Raw genomic sequence first — 12271 nt, 5'->3', positions numbered from 1 at the left:
TAACGCCACAGCTAATGTGGAATCCTTGCGTCTTTCCCCCTCGGGCGATACATAATTAATGCCGTTTAGCAGCTGCTGGGCAGCCAGATAGTACAGCCAGGGGTTCAGGAAATCTAGGCCCCCCCCAGTATCCTTAGACCTCTGGAGTTGCTCCAGCCTGACTCTAGCAGGACCTGATTTCCATAGTAGTGAGCGAAAAATGGAATTTACCACTCAAAATATTTTAAGGGGTATAACCACAGGCGTGTTGTAGAGGAATAGAGTAGCTGGGGCATGAAGATCATTTTTGCTAAATAAGCTCTACCCGCCACTGACAGCAGTAGTTTAGACCACAATTTCACCTTATCCCTAATCCGTGACAGCAGGGTAAAATATGTTAAAACAGCAATAGTCCACCATCTCAGCCGAGACTAGGATTCCCAAATATCTTAACTGCCCCACTATAGGAACTGGGCAGAAATAACTGGGGGTCAAGAGCTCTATCCAGCAGCAACAGAGCTGACTTGGTCCAGGTAATAGTCAAGCCTGAACAAAATGCCAATATCAGTGACTATGTCCGTTACAGCTTGCAAAGAGGGGCCTGCGTTTCCCATCACAAGCAGCATGTCGTCTGCATACATGATCTTTTCATGGTGTGCGCCATATTTAAAGCCCTCAACCAAAAAGCCACCAGTGGTTCTATTGCAAGGGCAAATAGGAGGAGGGGGGATATAGGGCACCCCTATCCAGTGAAAATACCTGTGAAGTCCTGTCACCCTCCCAGAAAAGCAGCCTGGGGATTATGATACAATAAATGGACCCAAGCAATAAATTTGTTCTCCAAAAGCCAAATCTTTCCAGCGCTGCCCACATATAGCACCACTCCACGCTATCAAAGGCTTTGTTTAGCGACAAAAGTGCTCTCGCCCCTCCGTTATCAGCTAGTGTTTGCATATTTAAATAAAAGTCGTCTGAGGTTGAAAGCAGTGGATTTGTTGGCATGAAGCCAGCTTGGTCTGCATGAATGATATCAGCAGTTACTTTGTTAAGCCTCCGAGCCAGTACTTTAGCAAAACATTTTATGTCAGCTTGTAACAAGGCAATAGATCTATAGGAATTAGGCTCCATAGCTGGCATATCAGGCTTCAAAACGTAAAATACTAGCCCTGTTCATGGAAGGAGGTAGCCGTCCATGCTCATGGGCCTCATACTGCCACCTTTAGGTAGAAGTGGGACACTGGCAAACCAAAAAAGCTGTTGGCCAGGCAAGTATATTCACTTCCATGATGCTTCAGTGAATCTGAGATCATTCAAAAGTCCCAAAGCAGTCCAACAAAGTAGGCAACACAGCAAACAATTGCAATAGTGCCCAAAAAGAACAAACCGCAGTGTAAATACTAGGTGGCTGCCTGCAGGATCTTACGCCCAAAGCTTGCATCAGACGCTTGAACATCCCCCTCGTAAAAATTACAGTATATGTGAAAAGAACACCAGGTGGTGGTAGCCTTGCAAATATGGTATACAGATGCTTGAGCAAAAAAGCTCAGGAAGCATTCAGGGATCTAGTAAAATGTGCCTTGAGTGGAATAGGTAGAACCTTATCTTTTAGCAGATATACTAATTTATAGATCTGTGAAGGCCACTGAGATATGGTGGAGCACAAGCAGGTTTTTCCCTCCATAATCCTTAGCAAAGATAAAGTCAGGACTGTCTGAAGTAAACTGTAGTTGAAAGGTAAACCTGAAAAGCTCCTACAACAACTAGGCACTGGAAGTAAATCTCTTTGGATGCATAAGAGTTTGACAGAGATGAAAGTACAATGTCCCAAATAAGGTGAAAAGGTAAGTCCTTTTGGAAAACCAAAATTGGTTATTTACATGATGGGGCTGCTAGTCCAGACAACATCCTAGCAGAGGTAATGGCAGCAAAAAAGGTTTCCTTGTGAGTCAGTAGGCAAGATTCGGAGAGGTATGAAGGGTAGTCAGACAGCTGAGAGAACCAGGTTATGATTCCAGTGGAAGTTGTATAGGTGGGTACAACATGAGCAACATCCTAAATAAAGCCTTAACTAGGCTGTACTGATCTCAATGAGCCACCACCGTTTATGCCAGATAATCTCTGGGATCTCAACACAAACCTGTGCAGTTTGTTACTGAATCAGTCCAAGAACTCATACCCAGAGAACTGGGTATAGACCAATCTCTATACAGAATAGGTGCCAGTAACAAATGGCCTGGTTTTGGCACTCCTAGGACCTTTAAAAAGGGAGCCAGTACTGGTAGACAGGGGTGGTTCCAGTTGCTCAAGTATTAAACAGGTACATAATGTGGCAACAAGAATCAATATAGTATCTTTAAGCCCAGGAGTTATGCCTGCAGACTGAGCTTCCTCAAGCACAAACGCATCCAAAAAGGAATAGGGATATTGTTCATCTACAGCTGACCGTGTAGGAGGTTTCTGCAGCTATTTCATGCTCAGACTCTAGAGGTGAGGGTATAGAAGCAGGCTTGCAGCCCCTGCATTCTAAATCAGTTATCATGGCAGATATTTAATCCATAAACTCCAGCAAAGCCTGAGAAAACTCAGCCCTGGATAGAGTAGAGAAGGGAGATAAACCTGAGGGAGCTCAGAAGACTGAAGAGCACGCAGACTGAAGCAGGGGACAAAGATCAAAGCTATTGGCGTTAGTTCCACTGGAAAAAAAACTCCAGACTGCCCATTAGCTGCTAGAAAATGATGAGCTGAAGAGGCCTGTTGGGCCACTACCTTTGTGCTAAGAAATCTACAACAATTAAACCACCAAGAAGCACAGCAGGTACTTGCAAACCAAATGGTGGAAGAAGGGAATGTTACATGGGCAGAGGAGGCCATGTCCCCTCCATGGGAGTAAGATGGGTTATACCTGGTCGGGAGTAAGAGGGGTTATACCTGGTTTGCCAAAGCCTGTTTATTTGTAAAATGTCCAATTCCTTCTAAAGGCAGTAGTATAAGATTCAACATTCAACTGACCCTGCGTCCCCTGGTAAAAAAAAAGACCCATTATTATGGAAAGAATGTGGTCAATACTTAAAACAAAGATTTTTAGGACTAACAAGGCTTTTTTTTTCCATCTGTGTGTAATTTAATCTCAGTACAAATACAGCTGTTCTGTAAAGCCCTCAGGAGGTTTGTTAGAGATTCTTAGTGAACAAACAGCATCATACAGGCCAAGGAACACCAGACAGGTCAGGGATTAAGCTGAGAAGTTTTTTTCTATAACCTATCCCAAGCTTTGAACAAAGCACTGTTCAAAAAAATCATCCAAAAAAGGAAACCGTATGGCACAACTGCAAACCTACCAAGGCATGGCAGTCCACCTAAACCGACAGGCCAGGCAAGCAGAGTATTAATCAAAGAAGTAGCCAAGAGGCCCATGCTAACTCTGGAGGAGTTGCCGAGAGCCACAGGTGGGAGAATCTGTCTACAGGACAACTATTTTGCGCTCCACATATCTGGCCTTTGAGAGTGGCAAGAAGAAAATCATTGTTGAAAGAAAGACATAAAAAGTCCCTTTTGCAGTTTTTGAAAAGCCATGTGGGGGACACAGCAAACATGTGGAAGAGGGTGCTCTGGTCAGATGATACCAAAATTTAACCTTTTGACTTAAAGGCAAAAAACACTATGTGTGGCGGAAAACTAACATTGCACATCACCTTGAAACATGGTGGTGGCAGCATCATGTTGTGGGGATGCTTTTCTTCAGCAGGGACAGGGAGGCTGGTCAGAGTTGGGAAGATGGATGGAGCCAAATACAGGGCAATCTTAGAAGAAAACTTGTTAAGAGTCTGCGAAAAACTTGGCTGGGGCGGAGGTTCACCTCCCAGCAGGACAACGACCCTAAACATACAGCCAGAGGTACAATAGAATAGTTTAGATCAAAGCATATTTATGTGTTAAAATGGCCCAGTCAAAATCCAGACCTAAATCCAGTTGATAATCTGTGGCAAGACTTAAAAATAGCTTTTCACAGACGCTCTCCATCCAATCTGACAGAGCTTAAGCTATTTTGCAAGAAAGAATGCACAAAAGTTTCACTCTCTAGATGTGCAAAGCTGGTAGAGACATACCCAAAAAGACTTGAAGCTGTAATTGCAGCAAAAAGGTGGTTCTACAAAGTATTGACTCAGAGGGGCTTAATACAAATGCACGTCACACTTTTCAGATATTTGTAAAAAAAAGAAAAAAAAAAAATTTAAAACCATTTATTCTGATTCCACTTCACAATTATGTGCCACTTTGTGTTGGTCTATCACATATATCCCAATAAAATACATTTATGTTTTTGGTTGTAACATAAAATGAAGAAGGGGTATGAATACTTTTACAAGGCACTGTACATAAAAAGGTTATGCAGGGACATGAGCGGTGGAGATGCTGGGTCAGGACAGAATAATTAGACACTCCCAGAGGAGAAGCCTGATCTACAGGGAGGGATGGGCTGTGCTAGGGGACCAACTTCCCAAAAGTCAAATTTTCTAGCATGCTCAAAAAGGCACACTGCGAAAGAAAAAAAAAAAAACTACTTTCTCTACTTCGATCTACAATATTTTATGAATGACATGGTCACTTTAAGCAAAGATAAATGTGCGGATCCTAAGCTTAACAACTTTTAGTTGTAAAACCAGCTTCACCAGCTACTCCTGGCAAGAAAATTCTTGACCCATATACTAAGGTTTGAAAAGCCTTTACTCATTCATTTTTAATAAAAGAAACACTCTAAGCATGATCCCAGATAAACAAAAAATCACTTTAAGAGAAAGACTATTACCGGCCCACGCATCCAATAGAAAAATATGAAAGCGTACAATAAAAGACAAGCCCCTCACCTATATATGCGTTTGGCTAATGCTTCAGCACAGATCTGCCATGCATCATGAGAAACTTTTAGTTGTTCAAAATAGGCCAATGCCTGAAAAAAAAAATATATGAAGACCGTATCAACATAATAAATTAAAAGAGGTGCACAGCAGACATTTCATGTAAAAAGGCACAAAGCGCATTGCTATTTTGGAACTCATATTACAGGTAACCAATAGTTGGGTATATTTCCAAATAAAGAAAAGTACATATCATTATGACAAAACATACACGCTCTCTGAAGTCGGCGTTAGCATTTGGGTTTAGTCCAAGCAGGGCTTGTTCATCCATGTCTGCTGCTATACTTCAAGCTCCCTATTTCTCACAATAGGTTTGCCCCTTTCTGGCACAGCACAGTCAACCAACATCTGCCAAAGAATGAAAAAGCAAAGTTAGGAGAAACATGGCATTTGCAAAAACAATGGTGGTGCTTGTCTCAGCAAAACTAACACAAGACTAGGAGCAACATCCTGCAGTGTTATTCCCATAAATTAAAAGTTTACTTGCACAATCCCAGCATATAAAAATAAAAAAAAAAAAAAATAAAAAAAAACGGACAAACTAAATATGTACATCCACAAAGAAAATGTTTTACTTTATATAATAAAAGCACCTAATGCACAACAAATAAGTGAAAAAATTAAATGAATCAGACTGCCTAATTAGGATGCAAAATTCACACAAGAAAAAAAAAAAAAAAAAAAAGTCTTAGCTAAACTGTTAAAGCGGAGTTCCGGGGCACAGAAGTGATTTTTTACTAAAAACATACCCCCGGGACAGTCAGGGCTAGCACATTCCACAATGGCTAGCCTCTGATCTGTCCCGGTTCGCACTTACCTTTTAGAAGAAATACATACTTATAAAATTTCTTCCACAGCGTTTCCATCTCTCTTGTGGGCAGCTGAAGCCGGCGCGGTCCTCTTCTGTGTCTTCTTCCGCGTCTTCTTCTCCCAGAATGCGCCTGCACCGGCCCCTCTCGTCACTTCCGGTGCGGCGCTACATTCCTCCACAGCTTCTGGGCATGCCCAGAAGCTGTTTAGCAGGGGAATGCGGCATCGCCCGTAAATGACGAGCGGGGCCGGTGCCGTCGCATTGATTCCTGGGAGCTATGACGTTCAGCTCCCAGGAATCATAGCGAGACAGGAAGTGACGGGGTGAGCCGCGGCTCCGAGGGAGGAAGTACTCTGAGGTGAGTATCTTCGATCTTCATTTACCAGGTAAGTAAACAAAAAAAAAAAATTAACTATCCAATTCCTTTTCAGGTGAGGTCTACCTAGCGGAGGGGCACAAAAAAAAAAAAAATATTGTTTTTGTGCCCGGAACTCCGCTTTAAATACGAAAACAAAGTTTCAAACGGAGCTCTACCCAAAAGGGGAAGCTCCACTTGTTTGCACTTTTTTTTGTGGTTGGGGGCGGTACCTAGTTTTTAAAAAGGTACCCGCTCCCACTTCCAGGTCAGATCGACACGGTGATCTAAGATAATGTTTGCCCCCCCCACCTTCTGGGACACACGCAGGTCCCAGAATACTGCAGGACTACTTAAAGTGCAGCACGACTCACACTCCTCTTTAAATCAGCAAAATATATTCCAGGAGCATCAAAGCAAAAGGCCTTCAATGATGCAGAGAGATCACCATTTCAATGCAGGGAGCAAGGGCCCCACTCGGTCACATGCTGGCAGGAGACAGGCTTTTCTGCCCAGGCTGTTGACAAAAAAAAAAAAAAAAAAGTAAAAGTCCAATTTCTAAGCTTAAAAACGACTCCCACCTTTCTTAACTCTTTTTCTAACCACCCTGTAGAAGGAAAATGCTTACTCAACTACTCTCTGGGTGCTCCGATCCAGTCACATAATTGGCTCCTAGTGGCAGTTTCAGGGCAGAAGAGGTACAGCTGACCCATGGAAGTCCCATAGTAAGGCTATTGGCAACGTTTCCTCTCAGACATTCAATTTGTTGTTGGTGCTCTCTCCTCTCTCGAAGCCAGCCACTGGGGAGATCACATGACTGGACCGGAGCACTCTGAAGATAGGTAAATAGAAGCATCTTCCTTTAACATGATAGTTAGAAAAAGAGTTAGAAGGTGGGTGGGAGCGGTTTTAGGCTTACTTCGATATTACATGAATACAATGCACTGTAAATCTTCGTATCTGAATCTTCACATTCTTGTGTCCGCAGTTTACTTTTGAGTTCTCTGGTGAGAGCATCACAGTAATAAGATCAGAGACAGAGCATTCACAAACATACAGAGAGCTTACTGGTGTAGTGGGAGGACTTTTTTTCATTAAGTTAGCACTTCCACTGTGATGCAACACAGCAGATGGAAATGCATGCATTCGATGTCATGTGACCTGGATCAGGAAGTTGTCTTGCCCATTGAGCAAAATGGGACAAGCTATGTGAATATACAGGTCCCTCTAAAAAAATTAGCATATTGTGATAAAGTTCATTATTTTCTGTAATGTACTGATAAACAGACTTTCATATATTTTAGATTCATTACACACAACTGAAGTAGTGCAAGCCTTTTATTGTTTTAATATTGATGATTTTGGCATACAGCTCATGAAAACCCAAAATTCCTATCTCAAAAAAATTAGCCTATTTCATCCGACCAATAAAAGAAAAGTGTTTTTAATACAAAAAGTCAACCTTCAAAAAATTATGTTCAGTTATGCACTCAATACTTGGTCGGGAATCCTTTTGCAGAAATGACTGCTTCAATGCGGCGTGGCATGGAGGCAATCAGCCTGTGGCACTGCTGAGGTGTTATGGAGGCCCAGGATGCTTCGATAGCGGCCTTGAGCTCATCCATGATGTTGGGTCTTGCGTCTCAACTTTCTCTTCACAACATCCCACAGATGCTCTATGGGGTTCAGGTCAGGAGAGTTGGCAGGCCAATTGAGCACAGTAATACCATGGTCAGTAAACCATTTACCAGTGGTTTTGGCACTGTGAGCAGGTGCCAGGTCGTGCTGAAAAATGAAATCATCATCTCCATAAAGCTTTTCAGCAGATGGAAGCATGAAGTGCTCCAAAATCTCCTGATAGCTAGCTGCATTGACCCTGCCCTTGATAAAACACAGTGGACCAACACCAGCAGCTGACATGGCACCCCAGACCATCACTGTCTGTGGGAACTTGACACTGGACATTTTGGCATTTCCCTCTCCCCAGTCTTCCTCCAGACTCTGGCACCTTGATTGCCGAATGACATGCAAAATTTGCTTTCATTCGAAAAAAGTACTTTGGACCACTGAGCAACAGTCCAGTGCTGCTTCTCTGTAGCCCAGGTCAGGCGCTTCTGCTGCTGTTTCTGGTTCAAAAGTGGCTTGACCTGGGGAATGCGGCATCTGTAGCCAATTTCCTGCACACGCCTGTACACAGTGGCTCTAGATGTTTCTACTCCAGACTCAGTCCACTGCTTCCGCAGGTCCCCCAAGGTCTGGAATCGGTCCTTCTCCACAATCTTCCTCAGGGTCCGGTCACCTCTTCTCGTTGTGCAGCGTTTTCTGCCACACATTTTCCTTCCCACAGACTTCCCACTGAGGTGCCTTGATACAGCACTCTGGGAACAGCCTATTCGTTCAGAAATTTCTTTCTGTGTCTTACCCTCTTGCTTGAGGGTGTCAATAATGAGAGAAAAGGAGTTCGATCCCCGATACCTGATTAGTAGGTGTGGCCAACGTCCCGGGAAAACATTTTGAAAGAGTTTTTGGTGCCTCAGGTCAAAGGAAATGGGACTTTAAGGGCTCAGTAAAATAGTATGTTTATTAAACATATATTGGTTTGCTGTATGCAAAAATTATAATACAAACAGAATAACACAATAGGTGCCAATGGGCTATAGACCCATGTGAAGAAGTGAAGATGGAACGAAGGGTGACAAAGTGAAAATGGTGACTTTTTGAAACTGTCTTTTTGGGCTCAGAAGTGTGAGCTTGTTGAGATAGAGTGTCTTGTCGAACTTCCGACGCGTTTCGGCATATTAATATATTGCCTTTATCAAGGAAGCGGGGAGAGTTCACCATATCTGGAAAATATATATTAAAATATATGGTATAACACTATTTGAAAAAATAGTGAATAATAAGGTAAGCACATACATGTGACTAAGTGGTCAGGTCCCAGGCTTTGGTATTCCCATTGCTTTTCCCAAACTATTCACACAGGATTTATAGAGGAATGGCTGTCTGTAAAGATATGATTGAGGCAGTGATATTGCCAACTTGGTATGAGTACAAGAGGAGATATATATTAAGCAGACTTAGATCCATGTCTCATCTCTGTGTCGGCGGCTACGGAACATCTTGAACTATGCCCACAACGTCACAGGTAAGGTGCGCGCGCAGTCCATCGGCGCGCGCATCATGACCTCACGCCGGCCCTGGGCCGGATCAGTCCTGAGATGTGCGCGCGCGCAACTCCACCAGCGCGCGCATCACCCCCTCACGCTGACCCAATCCCGGGATCGGCGTCATGACGCACGGCCGCGCCAGTGCGCATGCGCCGAGGAGCATAAATAGCCGGGGATTTACAACAGGGCGCCACTTCCCTCCAGCTGAGGGACGGTGCGGACGCCCCAGGATACGCTGCATTTGGATTCAGACTACACCAACCCAGCCCTACTAACTGTAAGTTCATCATCCAATCAATGCTTTATTTTGCATTGTTGGATGTACTTTCCTCACAAGTGCCCAAAATGCCTTCTTTCAAGGCTGACCAGCACAAACTCTTTCACCAGGGAATCACCAGGATCCATGACCAGGGCTCCCCCTGCTGTTTTGAATCTGGAACTCCCCTCAATGTAAGTTCCTAACATGTCTTCATACCAATATTAAAATCATTATACCTGTACCAACACAAACTACAATCTGTTCCATCACGCAGGCTTAATGTAAAGCAAGAACACACTCTCCACAGGCCTCCTTATTAACAATTGGATCACAATCAAGACCTTAACTGTAAGTGATTAGCACCAATTACCACAGTGCTCTCTAAATAAAATAAATACATTTTCAAACCAATTATCTTGATCCTATATGTTATACTTTTAGGCCATTGAGAAGGACTCTCTCCCTCCTCACACACATCTAGTGATCTTTACGCCATGTAAGTCTGCTCAATATATATCTCCTCTTGTACTCATACCAAGTTGGCAATATCATCACTGCCTCAATCATATCTTTACAGACAGCCATTCCTCTATAAATCCTGTGTGAATAGTTTGGGAAAAGCAATGGGAATACCAAAGCCTGGGACCTGACCGCTTAGTCACATGTATGTGCTTACCTTATTATTCACTATTTTTTCAAATAGTGTTATACCATATATTTTAATATATATTCACTATATATTTTCCAGATATGGTGAACTCTCCCCGCTTCCTTGATAAAGGCAATATACTAATATGCCGAAACGCGTCGGAAGTTCGACAAGACACTCTCTCTCAACAAGCTCACACTTCTGTGCCCAAAAAGACAGTTTCAAAAAGTCACCATTTTCACTTTGTCACCCTTCGTTCCATCTTCACTTCTTCACATGGGTCTATAGCCCATTGGCACCTATTGTGTTATTGTGTTTGTATTATAATTTTTGCATACAGCAAACCAATATATGTTTAATAAACATACTATTTTACTGAGCCCTTAAAGTCCCATTTCCTTTGACCTGAGGCACCAAAAACTCTTTCAAGAGGGTGTCAATGATGGCCTTCTGGACAGCAGTCAGGTCGGCAGTCTTACCCATGATTGCGGTTTTGAGTAATGAACCAGGCTGGGAGTTTTTAAAAGCCTCAGGAATCTTTTGCAGGTGTTTAGAGTTGATTCAGATGATTAGGTTAATAGCTTGTTTAGAGAACCTTTTCATGATATGCTAATTTTTTGAGATAGGAATTTTGGGATTTCATGAGCTGTATGCCAAAATCATCAATATTAAAATAAAAGGCTTGCACTACTTCAGTTGTGTGTAATGAATCTAAAATATATGAAAGTCTAATGTTTATCAGTACATTACAGAAAATATGCTAATTTTTTGAGAGGGACCTGTATGGACATAGGGGAATCGATCAGCCATGACACTAAACTGCAGCCACAACATGAGAACCCATCATTGCAAGGTCAACAAACATCAGAGAATACAACTACATTTAGGACTCATGCACACTGCTGCTGTTAAACTCGTGTTTTTGTGAGATTGGGCGTTTTAACAGCCCTTAAACTCCCCTCGACGTTATCCTATATGTCCATGCACACATGGATGATTTTATATGTTTAGCAGGTGAGTTTATGGGCTGTTGTCTGAATGCCCTAAAATTGCATTCAAGAGACTGTCTTCTAAACACAAAAAATGCTGAACGCTGAAAAACGCCCATAAATGCTCAAACTCTAGGCACCTTTAGCACTTAATTTACATTAACATTCTGGCCAATGAACTAAACCCCTTTGTTAAACCCCTCCCCTCTCCAGTCCCATCATGAAGGCCAGGAGCGATGCGGCTCGCAGCAATGTCTGTCCTGTACAGCGAGAGGGGGGGAACCAATGTCTTTCCCCTCTCTTTGTAACCCTGGAAACCGAGAGCAACGAGTAATTTGTTGCTTCCGGTTGAGCTCCTTTGTTTACCTGGCCACCAGCGGCCAGAGGAGAGATTTGGGGTCTAAGACTGCAAATCTCTCCATAAAGAAGACCTATCACGATCCATTCTGTCACAAGGGATGTTGTTCATCCCTTTTGAACGTAAAGAAAAAAAAAAAAAAAAAAATCGAAAGCTCCCCTGTCCCACCATGCTTACGTGCACATGTGAACGCATACATAACTCCTGCATGCATATGAAAATGGTGATCGCACCACATGTGAGGTATTGTCGCAAGCGTCAGAGCGAGAGCAATAAATATAGCACCAGACCTCCTGTGAAACTCTAAACTTGTAATCTGCAAAGGCGTTTAACTACTTCCGGACTGTCCATCGCTGTTTTATGTCAGTACTTTGACGTTAAATACCAGTGTTATGGCAGCAGATGGCTGTCATAACCCTGGTATTTTCTTACAGGGTGGGCGGTCCTCTTTCACATAAACGTGGTCCTAGCGGTGGATTCGCAGCGGAATCACTTATGGGCGGCGGTAGAGGTGCCCCCTCCCGCCACTTACCGGAGCCGTCAGTAGCGGGGAAAACGATCCAGTCCCCTCAGGTGCTGTCCAAGAAGTCGAGTGAGGGCAAGATGGTCCCCCACTCGACTACGGCCTTGCAGGACTGGAGCGACGTCATACGTCGCTTCCTCCCAACAGCCCTAATGGGCCCATGTTTTCTCCATGCTGAAAAAAAAAAAAAAGATCTTTTTTTTTTGCTTTTAAGTGTAGATGTGAGATCCGAGGTCTTTTTGACTCCAAATCTCACATTAAAGAG

General features: G+C 43.2%; 1 protein-coding gene across 1 annotated transcript in view; it reads right to left on the bottom strand.

The window, feature by feature from the left end:
• Positions 1 to 12271, bottom strand: part of XPOT (exportin for tRNA) — a 153321-nt gene that overhangs the window by 123796 nt on the left and 17254 nt on the right. Inside the window, exons 2-3 of the mRNA XM_082253111.1 lie at positions 5107 to 5243; positions 4845 to 4927 (exon numbers count right to left, since the gene is read on the bottom strand). Of these exons, the coding sequence (XP_082109237.1) occupies positions 4845 to 4927; positions 5107 to 5166 (143 nt within the window). The 5' untranslated portion in view covers positions 5167 to 5243. The remainder of the gene's footprint in view (positions 1 to 4844; positions 4928 to 5106; positions 5244 to 12271) is intronic.

Source organism: Pelophylax lessonae (assembly GCF_965119305.1).
Source record: "Pelophylax lessonae genome assembly, chromosome: 4".
Lineage (NCBI taxonomy): Eukaryota > Metazoa > Chordata > Amphibia > Anura > Ranidae > Pelophylax > Pelophylax lessonae.
The sequence above is the reverse complement of the archived record's forward strand: the minus strand, read 5'-3'. Positions and strand labels throughout refer to the sequence as shown.